The 21,074-nt window shown below is 40.0% G+C and overlaps 1 protein-coding gene across 3 annotated transcripts; it reads left to right on the top strand.

The window, feature by feature from the left end:
* Positions 1–1,170: 1,170 nt before the first annotated feature.
* setdb1b (SET domain bifurcated histone lysine methyltransferase 1b) lies at positions 1,171–20,014 on the top strand. 3 transcript variants are annotated; one of them, XM_049479979.1, is made up of 23 exons: positions 1,171–1,409; positions 2,821–3,055; positions 4,320–4,483; positions 4,601–4,657; positions 5,274–5,317; positions 5,889–6,198; positions 7,048–7,249; positions 7,735–7,808; positions 8,574–8,764; positions 9,708–9,837; positions 9,940–10,075; positions 11,103–11,210; positions 12,035–12,323; positions 12,735–13,087; positions 14,168–14,284; positions 14,503–14,672; positions 15,648–15,890; positions 15,984–16,145; positions 16,303–16,481; positions 17,115–17,202; positions 18,154–18,386; positions 18,566–18,654; positions 19,454–20,014. In XM_049479979.1, exons 2-23 carry the CDS (start codon positions 2,823–2,825, stop codon positions 19,569–19,571), a joined length of 3,690 nt encoding a protein of 1,229 aa, XP_049335936.1. In that variant the 5' UTR covers positions 1,171–1,409; positions 2,821–2,822; the 3' UTR covers positions 19,572–20,014. The 3 variants fall into 3 exon arrangements, with proteins under 3 accessions (XP_049335936.1, XP_049335935.1, XP_049335937.1); XM_049479978.1 differs by having other exon boundaries at positions 11,100–11,210; XM_049479980.1 differs by lacking the exon at positions 4,601–4,657 and having other exon boundaries at positions 11,100–11,210.
* Positions 20,015–21,074: the final 1,060 nt, after the last annotated feature.

Here is a 21,074-nt window from a genome sequence, read left to right as displayed (position 1 = left end):
ACAAATCTGGTGGGATAATCAGAAAATAAATTTTTTTTTTTTTTTTTCATTTTTCCTGAAATTCCGATTGTGATGGGTCAAAGATATAAAAACCAAAATTAGAAAAATAGATGAAAACTTGTTGTTGTTGTACACTGCACTACATAAAAAAAAACATCCAATTACATCCAATTTTCCATTTTTGCATTTAGCCTCAAACGGAAAATGAAATCAATAAGCGTATTAAACTGAGAGTTTTTCATCCAATTTTTTAATTATTTAGGTTTTTTTTTATTTCAGCCTATCCCAAATGGCTGTTTTCAGTGGGATGAGCAGCGTAGATGTCCGTGCGGCTGTGTACAGTGAACGCTGCACATTACTGCCAGTGTAAACAACATGGCACAACAATGACAGCATTTCTTCATAGCAGTATATTATCTGGCTAATTAGGTACCAGATTAAAGTGTTCCTTATCAGCATTTTAGCTCAATTAAAAAAAGGAAAGATTTTTGAAAGCTTGGAGCAGATACTTACTGGCCCCTGTAGCAGGACCCAAGCTCACAGGTGCTGCCAATCAGGTGCTAATCAGGGACCCCAGAACCTGTGGGTAGCAGAAGCTCAAAATAAGTGTCAGTAGCAACAGCAGTTTACAATACAAAACTGTCTGCATCAATATATTGAATTTATTTATCAATTTAAATATTTTTTTTATTTAATTTATTGACCTCTTGTTACTGACAGGCCACCAACTGGGAAACTCAGGGCTTATCTAAAAATCAGATTTTCCCACTGGTGAATAGTTTGTAGGTTTGTGGGGACGTTCATGTGCTCTCATCTCGTAAATACCATAAAAACGATATTTCTGACACGATTTGAAGGCAGCATTAGCTCGATGGCAGGTAGTGGTGTTATCCACTAAGCCACACCACAACACCATAACAGGATTTCCAAATGTAAAACATTTATTGCTGAGAAGCATTTTTATCACAAATAAATACAAAATCTAGCAAACAATATTTTATTTATATTTTTTGTGTAAAAAATACATATCTTTACATATCTGTCAATCACAATCGTGCGAGATGATTGGCCAGCAAAAATAAACCCCACCTACAAGCTTCCCGCTTGCTTGCTACGCTGTACTCCTATTGGGTGAGAGGGCGCCTGTCAATAATCACAAAGCGGCGCTCTGATTGGTTGGACAGCCTCCTCTCGTTCTGATCTCGGTGAAGTTTCCCACCGACAAAGCGGAGAAAGTCCGGGATAATTAAACCGAACCGGACCGGCTGTCTCGCTTGTTCGGTGTGAAATGACGTTTATAGCTGCGTTAAGCTGAGTTAAATTCCTGTAGGTAAATAAGTGGATGTGACTTTAGGGCTCAGACCCGGAGCAGTTCACCGAGGAGCCGCGGAGCGGGTCGGGCTTTGTTGGTAAGCTAACTGCTAAGCTAAGTGAAGCTAGTGGAGGCTAGAGGTGGCTAACCCAGGTCTAGAAAGTAAAAATCCATCCCAGGGTTTTACAAAAATTGCCTGACCCGCCCAGGGAGTTGGTACAAAACCCTGGGATGGATTTTTACTTTTACCTTTGGTAAAGGCTAAAGCTGGGGAATCAATTAAGTTATCTTAGGTAAAAGGCTGCTTTTCGGGATTATTTGCTTATGTTTCCAGACTATAGATTCATTAAATTAGCTGAAAAAAAAAATGCTTAAATAGTGTGACTGGTTGGTGCAGCTAAACGAAGTTAAACATGGACATAAGCTAGCCAGCTTTAGCAGCTAACAAGCTAGCTAAACAAGCTTAGCTTAGCTAGCTTAGTTTAGCTATCTGTTCTAGCTGGTTGTGATGCTTTGCTCTATTAGCTAAGCTAAGCTAATGTTTGTTGATCATATTTTAATATGCTATAGCTGTATAGTAAGTTAACTGCTATTTGTTATAATTAGTAAATTTGTAAGGGTTAGATCTGAATGGATTTCAGTTGATGTTTTTGTCATTAGCTAGTCAAGTAACGTTAGCTTGCAGATAGCAAGCTAAGCTAAGTTAGTTAGCTAACATTATATTGTTGTGATTTAAGGAAAGCATGGTGTGCTCATACACAGTCCCTTTAAGCAGCTATAGCTTTAATGTCTGTACCTATAGCTGTATTCCTAATACAGCTCTGAGAAAAAAATAAGATGAGTTTATTTGATTTTACCAAATTGAAAACTTCTGGAATATAATCAAGAGGAAGATGGATGATCACAAGCCATCAAACCAAACTGAACTGCTTGCATTTTTGCACCAGGAGTAAAGGCATAAAGTTATCCAAAAGCAGTGTGTAAGACTGGTGGAGGAACATGATCCCAAGGTCCACGAAAACTGTGATTAAAAACAAGGGTTATTCAATCAAATATTGATTTCTGAACTCTTAAAACTTTATGAATATGAACTTGTTTTCTTTGCATTATTTGAGGTCTGAAAGTTCTGCATCTCCTTTTTTCTTAATTTTCTGCAAATACATGCTATAAATGATACCATTTTTAATTGGAATGTGGGAGAAATGTTGAACTGATTTGGAAACTGAAGTGGTCTCTTCATTTTTTCCAGAGCTGTAGATATATGTCTGTCTTTGAAGGGTGTAATGATTTTTAAGTCTATCAGGAAGACTTGACTCTCCTTTACCATAAAAGTTCAGAACAAGGCATCTGCATGCATCTTATCTAGTATAGTTTTAATATCTATATAGATCAATGTTCTGTTCAAAGACAGTTAATGCTGTGCATGGTGATGACCTGTCAACTCACCAGCAATGGTCTGTCTCTTTCTCTCGTCCTCTTCTTTCCTCTTAAATCATCATGTCTCACAGCTATGGAGGTGGACTCCGCCGTGGGCTCTGGAGGCCTGGAGATGGAGCTGGGTCCGGAGCTGGAGGAGGAGTTGGGTGTTTCTCTGGATGAACTGCGCGAGTGGATCGAGCAGCAGGTGGACAGCAGCGAGGCTGTGCAGCAGAGGAAAGCTCAGCTATCGGAGCTGCAGGAATGGGTTGAGACGAGGGAAAAAGAGATGGCTAATGTGGATACGCTCTGCTCCACTGCTTCAGAGTAAGTCCCTGTGTATGTGTGAGATTTAAGATAATGGCATCTAAAATAAGGTGGCACTGAAATGGGAATAGTGGTTTGATGGCGCTGATTAATGTGAAGCACAACTTATCACTATTCCGCACAAAAGAAACAGAAAACAGAATTTAACCCGTTCAGTGAACACACTGTTATTAGGGTAGTAAGAATGCCCAACATACGTTTTTTTTCTTTCCTTTTCCCCCCTGGAGGACAAAACCACACATGCTCACTTTAAATAAACCTCCTTCTCTTCCTCTCTTCTCTGAGTCAAATGACCAAGCCTAGTTTAATTTGCCTAAAGGCAAAATACATGATCAACATAGTGTTCGTTTATTTAAAAGGAGAATCAAAAGTAGGGCTGTAATCACTAGTTGACATAATCGAACAACATTAATTTAAATGTTTATAAAAATCTGAGGAGTGTTGAGCAATACCAAAAAGGATAGATAGATAGATATAAATAAATGTACAAATAAATAAAGGACATTCATTTTTTACTGCTTATTTTCTGATTAATATAAAACCATCCTGTAAAATTGGCCTGCTGCCTTAAGAGTGAAGCTGCCAAACATGCATTGGAACAGGAACCCAGTGTTACTGGGTAGAAATCAGCAGCCTCAGAGAAAAGCGTGACATTATGCTCTCTCTCTCAGACTCTGGCTGCTGATTCTGATGCAGCATGATCCAGAATTTTAACCAATGATCCTTGCTCATAGTGAATGCACCTTAAGCCCTATCCGGACGGCATTAGTTTCATATATTTCAGACTTCTATTTAGTGATAAAACTCCTGCATCCGGACTGCAGTTGGAAAAACACAAGAAGCAGTGATTTATTTATTTTTATTTTTTTCTTTCCCTCCTCTTAGTCACATGACATCGCGTTCAGTAGCTCCTCCATTTCCACACTCTGTTGTATTTTTAACTTGGATCTCCGTAGAAACGTGTGACCAAGGTGTAAATACGGTGTGCGGCAATGGACAAAAAGCTATTTTATTAAATGAAACGTCCGGACGGGATTAAATTTACCGGAGGAGCACGGAGTTCAGAGAAAAACAGTAGATAATTCAGCCTGTAATTTTCTCAGGGTCTCTGAGAAACACGTACATGATCGTTCTGGACGGGAATAAAATCACCCCAGAACCCCCTGATAAAATAATCCTGTATTAGGAGCTAATTAATCGTTTTTATGATTTAATATTGATGTTCCAGTCTGAGGAAAGTCCACGTTGTGTGTGTGTTTCACAGTTCAGTTACGCAGTGCGAGTCCCTGGTGAAAGAGCTGTACAGTAAAATGGGTCTGGTGTATCGGGAGAGTAGTTCTGATGACGATGGCGGAGGAGACGGCAGTGCTTCTGAGATTATTGAAATTGATGATGATGATGACGATGATGTCATCGCTGTGGGCTGTGGTAAGTAAATGCCGGTTTATTGGATTTTGATGGATATAAGTTGGATGTGTGATGCCTATGGGTGCCTGGTTTACTTTTTTATATTGATTTTTGCTTCATCCTCCTAACAATTTGTAGCTGCATCAAGTAAGCGTAAAGGCAGTAGGTCAGTAGCTGCAGAAAGTGTGGGGAATGGTAAGTTATTAAAAAAATGGATCATCCATAACCCCTTTCAAAACTCAAATATCATCGGGATATAATAAAGGGGTGCACACTAGATACCTAACAGTGGCTGAGTGTTTACTGTATTGATGATGTGCTTTATTGGGCGAGTTCTTCACTTATCTTGGGGAGCACTCTTGGGAATTATCTCTGGGTGTAAATTTACAGACTAATACAGGGTATCTCAGTAGTTCATGAAAACTTAATCATCACCTGGAATAAAGACCTGGCACACCAACTGCTTTTCTGTCCTAAATATATTGCAATAATTGATTTTAAGACCATTTCATGCCACTGGTATAATGATAAAATATGAGCATTATGATTATTTTATTTTTTTGCAATACCATGCAGTTTGATGCCTGATATAGATAACCTATTGCCCTGTACGAATATATTCTAATAATATCTAATATTTATTGTGTTTTCACAGTTAAACTAAGTACTCTATTGGTGAAATACTATATTATTAGTTTTTTAAATCTGTGATTTTGTTTTTTAAATTGATGTCGTGGGCAGTTCTTTCCAATCACTTTAATGGGGACTTTTTTTTCCATAATGTTTATTTCCTTTCCTCGTTCCTTTACAGTGGTCCCACCAAAGAAAGTTGTGACCCCGGTCAAAGATTCAACGGTAAGATTATATCACTGTGCCTTTTAGAAAGGTAGCCAAAATAATAAGACACCTAAAAAAGTGATATGTTTTTGAAAATGGGATATCTTTTACAGTGGTTCTCAAATTGTTAAACCAGTGTACCTAACTAATACGGAAACTGTTGTGGATTGTGGAGTTTCACAGGGTTCAGTTGTAGGTTCTATGAAACTGTAAGGAAGGACTGAAGTGCAGCTTTTTTATACAAGATCTACCAGGTTAAACATTAAATACAAACAAAACTTATACTGTTACTGAGGAAAACCTTTTAGACTTCAATCACCAACATTTGTGTGCCTTTAATATTTGCTGGCTCCACCCTCAGCTCAAATATGAAAAAGGCTAAAAAAATGGGAGGGGAAGTTTGGGCGGGTTACTGAGTGATGTATGGGTTTAGAGGTGGGACAGGAGGGAGAGCTAATTGGCTGAGCTGCAGCAGCAGCAACAGTTTGAAAACCACTGCTCTAATAAATGTAACCATATCTGTATGATTTCAGTTTAATATAATTCACATAAACATCACAGTTCATTGTCTGTTTCCTCTCCTGTTCAGTTTAAGGAAGCCTCGGCAGCTATTCAGAGAACTTCACAGCAAGTGCAGAACTTGATGCAGACGGTCACCAAAAGCACCCCGTCCGGATCCAACGCCATCGTTCCACCTAAAGTGGTGGCCCCGCCCACTCAGAGCCGAGGTCCCATGATGAACATCCCGGCAGTGTTCGTGTCCTCAGCCCCAGGAAACTCGGCCACCCAGCCAAACCCGGCCATAAAACAGGACGCCATGAAGGTCAACATGAGCATTCTGGGTAAAAAACGCACCAAGACGTGGCACCGCGGAACCCTCGTGGCCATCAACTCCGTGGGTAAGTCCTCAACACACACTGACACAAGACTGTACAGAATATTATGGAAATATTATTAATAACTAGGCCTGTCACGAGTGGAACATTTATTCAATCAATCAATCCTTATTTTAAATAGGAAGTACATTGAGCGTAATGTAGGGTTTCAGTGTAGCCGAGCATTTAGAAAAACAGAGATTGACATGACGAAGAAAATGAAAACTAAATTTAATCATTTTAAAATAATGGTGCTTAAAATATAAAAAATAAAAATAGAATTAGAATAAAAATAGTAATTATAAAAAAAACTTATTTTAACTGATTAGAAATTAAAATAAAAAGAAGATAATATTAATTCAACAAAAAAACAGTTAAAATTAAGCTAAAACTAACTTTTATATTATACAATAAAAAACACAAATAAATCAATGAATTCCAAAAATAAAAACAATATAAAAAATATTAGTTATAATAAAAAGAAAATCAAAAGTTAAAAAGCACTATTTTAAATAAACAATAATATAATAAAATAATCAGTATGTAAACAATCACAGAGTAAAAAGTTAATGACATCCATTACAATATGAGTACTTGCAAAATATTAAAAATATCACCTGCAGTTTTGCATTGTGTGAGTTTCAGTTACTTAAAAATATTTTTAACATAAAAAAAAAATCTGTTTTAAAAAATGTATTGCTCATTGAAAATATTTTTGTTACTAAGCAATTATATCAGTTTATCAGTGGCATATAATATAGTAAATATTATAGTTTATCACTATAATTTTTGGGGCAATATGCTGTTCAAAAAGGACATTCTGTGACAGGCAAAGCATAACATTCCTTGTCTCTCTGCTCTCCTCTGATTCAGGAAACAGTTTTAAGTATAAGGTGAAGTTTGAGAATAAAGGGAAGAGTCTGCTGTCTGGGAATCACGTGGCCTTTGACTATCACCCCACTCTGGAGAGGCTGTACGTGGGAGCCCGGGTTGTCGCCAAATACAAAGACGGAAACCAGGTGTGGCTGTACGCCGGTATTGTGGCCGAGATGCCCAACAGCAAGAACCGTATGAGGTGAGAACATGAAATTAAAAGCCAGGAGGTTCATATTTACTTTTATACCACAGTTACTTCAGACCCTGCAATGTGATTGGCTGAGAGGCGTTCTATGAGTGCCGTTATCAGCCGATAATGTACTGTAACTGAAGCTCTCCTTGTATTACTCTGCCACATACAGGTATCCTAGCATATATCTGTGCAGTATGAAGCTGCTTTAACACTAAACGCTGAAAAAAACAGTGTTTTAAATAGGATTTCAATAAAAGTTTCATGGGTGTGAGCGGACAGCGAAGCACATATCGAGTTTAGTGTAAAAAACAGATTATCAAGAATTTAATCCGACTCATGTTTGAGCTTAACAGCTGTTCAGGTGCAGTTTAATCTGATTTATTACCCAGAAATGTATTAGCTGGATGAATGGGATCAAGTGGCTGCTGATTTAAGATGCAGAAAAATTTATTGTTGGAACTGATGTACATATCTGTCGTATGTTCTTTCAGGTTCCTCATCTTTTTTGACGATGGCTATGCTTCCTACGTGGGCCTTCCTGACCTTTACCCCATATGCAGACCCTGTAAGTATTACTTTAATGTGAATTAATTGTTAAAAACTGCGTTGAGGAGTCCATAGGTAAAAGGTATAAGGCATTAGTAGATCTAGAAGGTCCCTAACAGTCATTAGACTGGACTTTGCCTTGAATTAAACACATGGAACCAAACTTTTGCTTTCCCAGACTAGTCCTAGTTTTTTAAATTTTTTACATAATGACACTAATTTTATTAATTAATAATAGATTGTTAAAGTCATTGGTAATCAATTAGCCATTCATATAAAATGTAATTTGACATTAACCAATCTTTTTCTCATTATTTTAATTAATTTGTTTTATTTATTATTACTTTAAATTTTTATCATTTTTTATAATTTTTATTTTACTTTACTTTTACTATTACCTTTATATATATATATATATATATATATATATATATATATATATATATATATATATATATATATATATATTTTTTTTTTTTTTTAGATTCTATAAATTGTTACATTTTATGTGTCAATTTAGTTTTTTATGGTCGTTTAGAATGTTCTATTTTACTTATATATTTTATTCATAAATATTAAATGTTGATTTTAAAATTGTTTTTCATCCCTTATTATTTCTAATTTCTTATTAAATGTTTTTAATCCCTTTGATGCTTTAAGTGCTCTGCAACATTGTAAATGAGGGTCCCCCATAATGTTTTCCTGAGTAAAATTTAGGGTAGTTGATTGATTAAATGTCCTGCGATGTTACTGATGCTACATGTTCGTCTGTGTGCACATGCAGTGCAGAAGTCGTGGGAGGACATAGAGGATGAGTCGTGTCGGGATTTTATTCAGGAGTACATCACCGCGTACCCCAACAGGCCTATGGTCCTGCTGAAGCCAGGCCAGATCATTAAAACCGAGTGGGAGGGGACGTGGTGGAGGAGCCGAGTGGAGGAGGTGGACGGCAGCTTGGTGAAAATGCTGTTTTTGGTAAGTTTCAGTGATTTTATTCTGATTCTCTGTCTGTTTTCAGACTTAATACTTAGAGATGGACCAGTTTGTGTCTTTCAGCTGAATTGGGTGATTGCTGATACTGATTTTGGGCGGGGCCAAATGCCACATAGATGCCAGGCAAACTTGGTTCAGATTCCCCTAATTACAGCCACCTCTAAGAAAAAATTGGGAATCGAAGCTGAGTGTACTGCTTTTCACACTATTAGGCGTCCCGGATTATAAGGTGCACCATCAATGAACATCTATTTCTGGTCTATTTTAAAATTGGTAATAAATTTCATAAAGCGCATCAGATTATATGGCACATTTTATGCAACACTAGTAAGGAACCGGGGTGTCGCCATGTTTTCCTTCTATTTCAGCAAGTCTGAAGACCTGTAAAGCTAAGCTAAGTTAAATAAACAAAACTGTAATTCTCAAAAACCATTTCAGACGAGTCAAACAGGTCAGTTGTGTGCTGGATGTTAATCTACACAGATTTCTCTCCTGAAAACTGTTTATTTGGGTGAGTAAAGCGCTTCAGTTTATTTACTGTAAGCCTAGATTTCCAGATTTACACTAAAGCTGGACCATTAGCATTAGCAGCTAGAGTTCATACGATTTTTGGGAAACTTGGAGGGTTTTAAGTGCGTCTTATAGTGTGAAAAATACAGTATTTTATTGGTTTTATTGAGTGCTTTTATTTGGTTAATGGGGGTAAAATCTTTATTCTGAACTGTATGATCTGCTGACTGAACTGATTTAAGTCTGCTAAGAGAGAATCTTTAATATAATGTTTTATACTTAATATTATATCTTAAAATTAATATTTAAAACTGCAGTCACACAGTGAAACAATAGAATGAGAGTGATGTATAATGAGATATGTGTGAAAGTAGAATCATGCATTGTCTAAGTGTTGTTTGAATGCTGTTTTTAGGATGATAAGCGCAGTGAGTGGATCTATCGTGGGTCCACCCGTCTGGAGCCCATGTTCAACCTGAAAATTAGTGCAGCCAACAGCCAGGATAAGAAGCTCGGAGGCCTGCAGAGGCCAAGACCCAACATGGGTAAGAAACGCCGCTTTCTGAATGTGTTTGTGTAGCTGTGATGATCATCTCTTTTTATTGAGTGTCTTAATAATTAGATTGTTCTCCGTTTGGTCTGTTTAGTACCAATGAGACCTCGAGGACCTGTCGTCCAGTACAATTCTAATGAGAACAATTCGTTACCCGGTCGACCTGCAGGCCCTCAGTTTACAGGACCTCGGCCGCAGTTCCCCTGCCCCCCGCAGGCCATGCGCCCTGAGTGAGTATCCAGCTGCTCTGAAATTAGATTGCTCTTTGGGACTTTTAATACCTGCCATTTATGTGTTTTTGTATTTAGACAGTATTTGGGTCTTAAACAGATTTTGTTTACAATTAAACTCCTAAAAATATAATTATAAATCAGTAATAAATATATAATAAAATACAATACATTATAAACATATAGTACAGTATAATAACCTCAGGGTCATTGACAGTATGCAATCTTACTGCCACACAAATTCACCATTTTACTTCCTTACAATACTTTTATCAATATTTTCTTATATTTGTTTTTTCTTCTATATTTTTCTAATGGTAGGTGGAAAAAATATGAGAAGGATCTTTGTTAGTTTAACCCAACTATTGTATTTACTTTTTTGCCTCAAGTTTTTTGTATAACAAGTTGTTTTTCGGTGGTTCGAATCCCGGTCATGCAGCTTGCCATCAACTACCGGTGCCCTGAGAGAGCACATTTGGTCTTGCTCTCTCTGGGTGGGTACAGACAGTAGATGGCACTCTTTCTCCTCAGCACTCCTAGGGTGATGTCGATCAGAACAAGGCTGCATCTGTGAGCTGGTGTATCAGAACCGAGTCTCTGCGCTTTCCTCCGAGCGTTAGCGCTGTGATGCTACTCGGCAATGCTACAGAATCAGCAGCAGTTCAAAAAGAGGTCGAGTCTGACTTCACGTGTCGGAGGAGGCGTGTGCTAGTCTTTACTCTCCTGGTGTTGGGGGACATCGCTAGTGATGATTGTGGAATAGTGTAAATTAGGGAGAAATTGGGATATTAAAAAAATATATATATTTCAGTGGACTTTTCTTAAATCACATTCCTGTATTTTATTTATAATAGTGAATAATTTTCTTATGTGTGTCTTTATCTGTATGTATATTTTATTAGTAATTAATATGTTAAACCATTAGTAGGATGGGGTTAGAAATTGGTTTATTGGAGTTATTCTCCTTATCTTTACCTTTCTTTTCATCTTGTATGAATCTCTCTCTTGTTTCCTTGTTTTATAGCAGTAACATGATTAAGAAGGCACCATTTGTTTCTCCGACTCGGCACACCCTGAACCCCGACCTTCAGTTCAAACCCGTCAGCACCATGCCCGCCCAACCCAGCGGCCCCAGGTTAGCAAATCTGTCTTACTCTGAACCACTAAACCCCTCCCACTGCTGGAGCGTTACTACTCCGTTATTATTATCGGGGTTTTTTTTGCACTATAAGGCGCACTGGAATATAAGGCACATTTTCTGGGACACTAGTAACTAGTAGTAAGAACAGGGGTGTCGCCACCTCTAAAGCTAAGTTATTTAGACAAAACTTTCATTATAAATAATTACAATTATTATTTAATAAAAAGTTTCAGATGAGTCAGACAATTCAGACGAGTGCTGGATGTTAATCTGCACAGATTTCTCTCCTGAAAACTGTTTATTTGTGTGACTAAAGTGCTTTCATTTATTAGCTTGTTAGAACATGGTAAACGTGCAAACTACCCTCTGTTAGACTAACCTCTAAACAGCAAAAGTGCTAGCGCTGTGGTTAGTGCCGAATGCTAATGCTGCTCCAGCAGTGCTAGCTGGGGTTATCATCAGGCTACAGGATAATAATACTCACCTCTAAACTTACAAAGAGCTAGCGCTTTGCACGGTTAGCAGCTAATGCTAATACTGCTGGAGAACTAAACTGAAACTCCTGTATAACTCTGTACTTCAGTGGAGTGGCTTTACTGCCCCTTAATACCTGACTGGTAGAATTCATACATAAGGAGCACTCACGATGTTTGGGAAAATTAAAGGATATTAAGTGTACCTTATAGTTTGAAAAATATGATAAGTGTGGACTCAGTTTTGTCATTAGTCCTTTATAATACAGTAATATGCAAATATTTAACATGCAGTTGAAGTGGATGAATATCAGATTTTCACCATTTCTGTTTTTTCTGGTTCAGGTTCTTCCTGCTGCAGTCCAGTCCGGTGCAGACCCTCATTCCCATGGCCCCGTCCCAGCAGGCGATGCAACCGGCGGTGTCTGCGTACGGGGGAGAGCGGATCCCCCAGGAGCCGTCCTATCAGGCCCCCAACGACCGCCTGTTCTACCTCTCCCACTCCTGCACCCCCGACTGCCTGAAACGCGTCCGGCCCACCCGACCCAACATGCACCGCGGCCGCAACCCCCTCCTCACACCCCTGCTGTACGAGTTCCGCCGCATGACCGCCCGCAGACGCCTCAACCGCAAGGTACGGGTGTGTTAGTGTGTGTGTGTGTGTGTGTGTGTGTGTTGGTGAGTCTCTTTTTCTCTTTCTGTCTTTTTTTTTCTGTATCTCTCTACGTCAATGTCTCAGTCTCTGTCTCTGTGTCTCTTTCTTTCTCTCTGTCTCTCTCTGTCAATGTCTCTCTCTGTCTCTCTCTGTCAATGTCTCTCTCTGTGTCTCTCTGTCAATGTCTCTCTCTGTGTCTCTCTCTCTGTCTCTCTATTTCTCAGTTTCTCTCTCTCCATTTTTGTCTGTGTCCCTCTTTGTCTTTGTGTCTCTCTCTCCTGTCTCTCTTTCTCTGTGTGTGTGTGTGTGTGTGTGTGTGTGTGTGTGTGTTTTCTGTCTCTTCTCTTTCTTTTCTAATTGTTTCTGTTCCTCCTTCCTCCCTCGTTCCAGATGTCGTTCCACGTTATCTATAAGTCTCCGTGTGGTCTGAGCCTGAGGAACATGGGGGAGATCCAGCGCTACCTCTTCCAGACGACCTGTGACTTCATCTACCTGGAGATGTTCTGCCTGGACCCGTACGTGCTGGTGGACCGTCGCTTCCAGCCGCAGAGGCCCTTCTACTTCATCCGGGACATCACAGCGGGACGGGAGGACATCCCCCTGTCCTGTGTGAACGAGATCGATAACACTCCTCCTCCCAGCGTCGCCTACAGCAAAGAGCGCATCCCTGCAACCGGGGTCTACATCAACACCAGCGCAGACTTCCTGGTGGGCTGCGACTGCACAGACGGCTGCCAGGACAAGTACGTTTCTCAATAAAGCACAGGGCTCAGGACGGATCTGTCCCAACAGAAACACAGATCACTTCAGAAACACAGAGATCACTTCAGAAACACAGAGATCACTTCAGAAACACAGAGATCACTTCAGAAACACAGAGATCACTTCAGAAACACAGAGATCACTTCAGAAACACAGAGATCCCTACAGAAACACAAAGATCCCTACAGAAACACAAAGATCCCTACAGAAACACAAAGATCCCTACAGAAACACAGAGATCCCTACAGAAACACAGAGATCCCTACAGAAACACAGAGATCCCTACAGAAACACAGAGATCCCTACAGAAACACAGAGATCCCTACAGAAACACAGAGATCCCTACAGAAACACAGAGATCCCTACAGAAACACAGAGATCCCTACAGAAACACAGAGATCCCTTCAGAAACACAGAGATCCCTTCAGAAACACAGAGATCCCTTCAGAAACACAGAGATCCCTTCAGAAACACAGAGATCCCTTCAGAAACACAGAGATCCCTTCAGAAACACAGAGATCCCTTCAGAAACACAGAGATCCCTTCAGAAACACAGAGATCCCTTCAGAAACACAGAGATCACTTCAGAAACACAGAGATCCCTACAGAAACACAGAGATCCCTACAGAAACACAGAGATCCCTACAGAAACACAGAGATCCCTACAGAAACACAGAGATCACTTCAGAAACACAGAGATCACTTCAGAAACACAGAGATTAATTCTGAAATACTCGTGATCATGCCAGTCCAGCAGGGGGGGCTAACTGCTCATGTGTTCTGATGTTTGATAAATTCTTCTTGAAGCATTTCATTTAGCACAGAGCTTTAAACCAGATTCATACAGATACGTTTGTACCTGAGAGGATGGCTTGGGAATGCCCACATCTGTATAAGGTGGGAGGTGTTATCTTGTGTATCTTGAGTAAGGATGAATGATCAGAGATCAAGGACAGCCTGATCAGGAGTGTTGGCAGGTGGATGGGACACATTTCTATGGGTTTTTTCCCCCCTTATCTTTTCTTTAGATATTTAACATGATTTTGTTTTCCTGTGTACAGGTCTAAGTGTGCCTGCCACCAGCTGACGCTGCAGGCTACTGGGTGTACTCCAGGGGGTCAGATAAACGCCAACGCTGGGTACAACAGCAAGAGGCTGGACGAGTGCTTGCCCACAGGGTAGGTATTAAAGTGCACAGGAGAGATTTGAGATTTATCATAATATATTGTTTCAGCTTTTTATATATATATATATATATATATATATATATATATATATATATATATATATATATATATATATATATATATATATATATATATATATACACACACATATATATATATTTTTATTAGCTAATCTTCTTTTCTCTTTTGTTTTTATCTTCCTCTCTCAGGATATACGAGTGTAACAAGCGCTGCCGCTGTAACCATCAGATGTGCATTAACCGCTTGGTGCAGCACGGCCTGCAGGTGCGCCTGCAGCTCTTTAAAACCCAGAATAAAGGCTGGGGCATCCGCTGCCTCGACGACGTGGCCAAAGGTTCCTTCGTCTGCATCTACGCAGGTACAGAATGAACTGTTTCTAATGGTTTACCCTCATCTTTTTTGCTTAGTTAATCAGTTCAGTTTATTTTTCCCATTACTGTTGTACAGGAGTGACTCCAGTCTCCATAGATTTGCATGCATATACAGATTAGTAATTCATTAGGTGTAACAGAGTCCTTGAGAGGAAAAAAAAAGGCTAGCTTTGCGTTTTCTTCGCCGTGCTTCATGTACCGCGGTTTTCAAGATATTGACACCATTCCAACTCTCGATTATGCGGCCTGACGGTGCGATGCGTGTATACAGCTTTTTGATAGGACATACAATTTTCATAAAAACGTTGTTAATGTTAATGATTTCCTGCAATTGTCGTACAGTTTTGCCCAATAGGAATGAAAGTGAGGCCCAACAATCTGACTTGCCAGTTGACTCACGGGAACCATTTATGCCCCCCACTCTCCAGTACTGTGTGCGTATGGAGGAGCTGTTGTATAAAGCAGCTATTGGTCACAACATACAAACACTTTAGCAGTCACTGGGCTTTTCCTTAGCGACCACCTTAGCAACACCATAGAAACCACCATAACGAACAGTGAGAGCCATTTTAGCTGTGTGACCACCCTCATTTTTTTTTTCCAGGAAATACACTTTACTAGTTGTAGACTTTCTTTTTCTGTCAATGAAAAATATCTATTTAGAATGCAGTTTAGTCCAAGACTAGACTTAATCCCTGTTTAGGAAACCTGTAAATCCGTCAGTCTCACTCAGGGCCGGAACACTGCTACTGAGCTATTCTCTCCAGAAATGTGGACCAACCAATTTGTGAACCATATTCTGTATCTCTCAGCTTGTCAACAAATGCATGTGTACAGCTGTCCATGAGGGATAGCAGAAAGCCTGATTTGTATTTACAGAAGTGAATTACACTTCTCATCTGAAAGAAAAAATACCAATGCCCACATAATTTCACTGTTTTCTCTCTCTCTCTCTCTATTAGGCAAGATCCTCACGGATGACTTTGCGGATAAAGAAGGCTTGGAGATGGGAGACGAGTACTTTGCTAACCTGGACCATATTGAGAGTGTGGAGAATTTTAAGGAGGGCTATGAGAGCGAGGCGCACTGCTCGGACAGCGAGGGCAGCGGCGTGGACATGAACCGGGTTAAAGTTCGAGCTCCGAACCAGCAGGGCAAACATCCCCGCAAGTCAGAGGACCGCAACAGCAGCACTACCGGCAAAGGTGAGCGAGGGATTATAAAGAAATCTGATTACAATATCTGTCTGCACCCATGACTAAGACCCACAATGTTAAATAATCTCCTCTTGTCTTCAGGCCAAGGCTCGTCTGAATCTGGAGACAGCGACGAGGACAAGGACTCGAACCCTGACGAGAGCGACAGCTCAGACGACACGTTCGTAAAAGACACACACTACACGTCCAGCTCTGTGTGGAGGAGCTACACCACCCGCCGACAGAGTAAAGGCCTGAAAGAGGGTAAAGACCTGCAGCTCTTTCTCCTGCTGTACTGACTAAAATACATGAAACACATGAACTACATTTTCTCATAGCTACCCAACACTACTTTCCTCCGCTTCATTTTCCTCCAAACTGTTGCCGTACTGAAGTGTCCCTCCCTCTCTGATCCCTGTAGAGAGTCAGGACAGTAAGGATGGGATGAGCGTGACGGGTGGAGGAACAGAGGAGCAGAAGCCTCCCCCCATGCCTGAGGAGAGCGGAAAGAGTAAAGTGGCGTCTTGGTTGACCAGCCAGTCTGAATCTACTGGAGATCAAAGTGTTAAAGCAGAGGAACAACCGAAGACTGAGAAGAAGGTAAGACTGAGGGTTAAAGACTTTGTTTTAAGGAGTGCTCTAGGGGTGGGAATCTCTAGGTAGCTTACGATATGATTCAATTAGGATTCAAAGTTGCTTTAAAAAAAGTCAATTTAAAAGTTAAGCATTTGTATCTGTAGGCCCTTTAACACTGTTTCTATTTACTTAAAAAACATAGTTATTTCAAATAATCTGCTGTAGATAATATAGTGTTATTAAAAGCAGTAAAGCTATACAATAAAGTGCTTTAGCTGCTTATAGAAGTAAAATCAGAAGTGAGACAGAGCAAAGCTTCAGAGATTGGGTTGGAGTGATCAGCTGTGATTGGTGTCAGTGGAGCTGATCTCTGGTAGAAGCTCAGCAGTGGGCGTGACCTCGCGTTCGGGAGGACATGACAGTGCTAATGCTAATCAGGCATAATTTATTTTTGTCATTTGTGAATCGATCCAGAATCTTTCACGTCCAGATCCAGATGCATCTAAGAATCAAATATTTACCCAACTTCTAAAGAGCGCCCTCTCTCATTCACTCACTTCCCTCTCTCTCTTTCTCATTCACTCACTTCCCTTTCTCTTTCTGACTCAAACCCACACTCACATGTTCACGTTTCCCTCTCTGGTGTCTCTCTCACAGGAAGTGATGACCCTCTCGGACAGTGATGATGTGCAGACCATCAGCTCCGGGTCAGACGACAACAAAGAGCGCGAAAAGAAGACTCAGGGTAAGAGAGGATTCAGTACAGACAGAATTTTAAATGGGCTTTTTGGTTCCAACACATCTGATTTAGGCCCAGTTCAACTTATTATTTTGTACCCTTACCCTTGATTTTAAGTCAGGCTTCATATGATCATGAAAACTAGCAATTTCCAGGCCTGGATAAGTTTTGGAAAAGTCATGGAAATTTTGTCTACAAATCTTTTTTTTTTTTTTTTTAAGCCAACAAATTAATCAGCGACCAGCATCCAGATCTGAAACATACTACAGTATTATTACTGTCCGCTCACAATAAAAACTAGGAAATTCCAGCATAAAATCATGGTTTTAATTCATTTTTAAGTCATTGACACCACTAATAATTACATTTTGCCAATCTAATGCTGATGATCCTTATGAAAAACTCATTAAAACTGAAATGCATCCAGCAATATGGTTTTGGAAAAATATTTGTAGATTAAGCATTTAATGCTCAGCAGTAATGCTGTTGTTTTTGTTTTTAATATAGTGCCACAATCATGCTCATAATTATGGTTGGGGTTTTTTTTTGGTTGCAATTTTGAAAAAAGTACCGTTTGGGTATCACTACCGAATTTAAGGTACCGTACCGGTATCAAACATTTTAAAAATGATACCCAGCACTATTGTCCATTTCTTATTTCCTCTGTGATGGGAAGCTGAAATTAGCTTTATTTTAATTTGCTTTTATTAGGCTTTTTCTTTCTTTTTTTTTTTTGTTGTTGTTCGGTTCCACCTTAAATTTAAGGTTGAATGGGAAATTTAGCTATTAGCCTTTTTTCTATTATTATTATTATTATTATTATTATTATTATTATTATTTTATTTTATTTTTTTTAAATAATGCTTGTTATGAAGAAAATAGTAAGTAAACATTAAAACTACATATTAAACTGAGATATAGTAGTTATCATAATTTTTTTATCTTTCTCTTTCTCAGCGGTGGTGAAGAGGCAGGTGGCGGTGAAGTCCACGCGGGGCATCGCTCTGAAAGGCCCTCACGGTATAAAGATGAAGGTGGGCGGAGGTGCCGGGGGCGGGGCCGGAGGGGGTGGTAATCAGGGCCAAGGCGGAGAAGGCGGCCCCAAAACCACCCGTCAGTTCTTCGATGGGGAGGAGTCTTGTTACATCATTGATGCTAAATTAGAGGGAAACCTGGGACGATACCTCAACGTGAGTATTGATTACTTACTTACTACCAGATTAAAATGTTCTGCAGTTATTATGTGCAGGCTACACACACTGCAGATTCTTATTAGACTGAACCTGTATAGATTTTTAATCTATCAGACTAAAATCTACCTGCATTACAGATTCAGTATGTATTTTTCTGTTTTCTGTCTCTGTTACAGCACAGCTGCAGTCCTAACCTGTTTGTGCAGAACGTGTTTGTGGACACTCACGACCTGCGGTTCCCCTGGGTGGCGTTCTTCGCAAGCAAGTACGTCAGTTCTTACATATTCATACTGCAGGACATAGCCTGTAGATTCATACTGGATTAAAATCAGTACACCGATCTCACTGTGATATGCTAAAAAAAAAAAAACTCCACACACTGCAGATTCATACTGGATTAAATTGACTCCATCATCAGACTGTAAAAACTACATGCACTGCAGATTCATGCTGGAATTATCACTCATCGACTCTGACAAGCAGCACACAGATTCATACTGGATTAAAGTCACTCTTTACACTGAAATCTACACACTGCAGATTTACACTGGATTCAAGTCAATCCTCACTTATTACTGTCCCACTGTGAAATCTACACACTGCAGATTCATACTGGATTAAAGTGCCTGTCCCTCTGTGTGCCTGTCCCTCTGTGTGCCTGTCCCTCTGTGTGCCTGTCCCTCTGTGTGCCTGTCCCTCTGTGTGCCTGTCCCTCTGTGTGCCTGTCCCTGTGCCTCTGTGTGCCTGTCCCTCTGTGTGCCTGTCCCTGTGCCTCTGTGTGTCTGTCCCTGTGTGTGTGTTTGTCTGTCTGTGTCCCTGTCCCTATGTCCGTCCCTGTGTGTGTCTGTGTGTATATCTGTCTGTCCCTCTGTGTCTGTCTCTGTCCCTTTGTGCCTGTGTCTGTCCCTCTGTCTCTGTGTGTTGTAACTGTGTGTGTGTGTTTGTCTGTGTCTCTGTCCCTTTGTGCCCGTCCCTGTCCCAGTGCCTGTGTCTGTCCCTCTGTCTCTGTGTGTTGTAACTGTGTGTGTGTTGTAACTGTGTGTGTGTGTGTGTTGTCTCTGCAGGCGTATCCGTGCGGGGACAGAGCTGACCTGGGACTATAACTATGAGGTGGGCAGTGTGGAGGGGAAGGAGCTGCTGTGCTGTTGTGGATCTACAGAGTGTCGTGGGCGCCTGCTGTAAATCACAGCCTGCGGTTTTCACTGTTCACCGGGAAGCAGAGCACGTTCGGGTGGATTTCTCTGTGTCTGAAGCCTGAAGAGACCTGAGCAGAAGAGGAACTGAGAGGAAATCGTGTGGAATAAAGCACAGTGTTGATCTGGAGCTCGCCGACGCTGTAACTTTCATTTCATCTCCTTTATTAAACTCTGCCTTACACTCGAGAAAAGGCCATATTACGCTGTGATAATATGGAAGGGTGTGTGTTTCCTGATTTCACTGTTCGTTGACTGATCTGCAGATGCTGTTCTCTTTATCTCCTTTTAAGGCAGTTAAGGATAATGTTTTTTTCTTTTTCTCTTTTTATAATCAGCCATGTTTTATTTTGTCTGTGTCTTTGTCAGTGTGTTTGTAAGGACAGACCAAATTGTACTCTGGAACAGAATAAATTTTGTCCCTAATGGAAATTGCCCAGTCTGAGTCTTTCTGTCAAAGAGTATCTAGGGTTCCTGCAGGTCCTTAAAAAGTCTTAAATTGTCTTAAATTTATTGCAAATTTGATGTAGGTATTAATGTTTCAGTCTGTGCATTTAATGCTCATGGAGAAGCACATGCTAACTTCAGTGGTGAGTTACCAGAAAGAGAAAGGTTAGTGGATTCAGCTAACATTTAGCGGTGAGCTAGCTAGCACACTAACATCAGCAATGAGTTATGTAGCTACATTACTGGAGAGGGAACTAAGGTTAGCGAAGAGCTAGCTAACATAATAACATTAGCACTGAGTTATATAGCTACATTACTGAAGAGAGAACTAAGGTTAGTGGTGAGCTAGCTAACATACTAACAGCAGCGAGTTAACTAACATTAGCAGTGAGCTAGATAACATACTAAAGTTAGCGACGAGTTAGCTAACATTAGCAGTGAGTTACATAGCTACATTACTGAAGAGAGAACTAAGGTTAGTGGAGAGCTAGCTAACATTCTAACATCAGCGAGTTAACTAACATTAGCAGTGAGCTAGATAACATACTAAAGTTAGTGACGAGTTAGCTAACATTAGCAGTGAGTTATATAGCTACATTACTGAAGAGAGAACTAAGGTTAGCGAAGAGCTAGCTAACCTAATAACATTAGCACTGAGTTATATAGCTACATTACTGAAGAGAGAACTAAGGTTAGCGAAGAGCTAGCTAACCTAATAACATTAGCACTGAGTTATATAGCTACATTACTGAAGAGAGAACTAAGGTTAGTGGAGAGCTAGCTAACATTCTAACATCAGCGAGTTAACTAACATTAGCAGTGAGCTAGATAACATACTAAAGTTAGTGACGAGTTAGCTAACATTAGCAGTGAGTTATATAGCTACATTACTGAAGAGAGAACTAAGGTTAGCGAAGAGCTAGCTAACCTAATAACATTAGCACTGAGTTATATAGCTACATTACTGAAGAGAGAACTAAGGTTAGTGGAGAGCTAGCTAACATTAGTGGTGAGCTAGCTAACATTCTAACATCAGCGAGTTAGC

The sequence above is a fragment of the Astyanax mexicanus genome, chromosome 6 (genome assembly GCF_023375975.1).
Source record: "Astyanax mexicanus isolate ESR-SI-001 chromosome 6, AstMex3_surface, whole genome shotgun sequence".
NCBI classification, from domain to species: domain Eukaryota; kingdom Metazoa; phylum Chordata; class Actinopteri; order Characiformes; family Acestrorhamphidae; genus Astyanax; species Astyanax mexicanus.
This window is presented reverse-complemented; position numbering and strand designations above follow the sequence as displayed.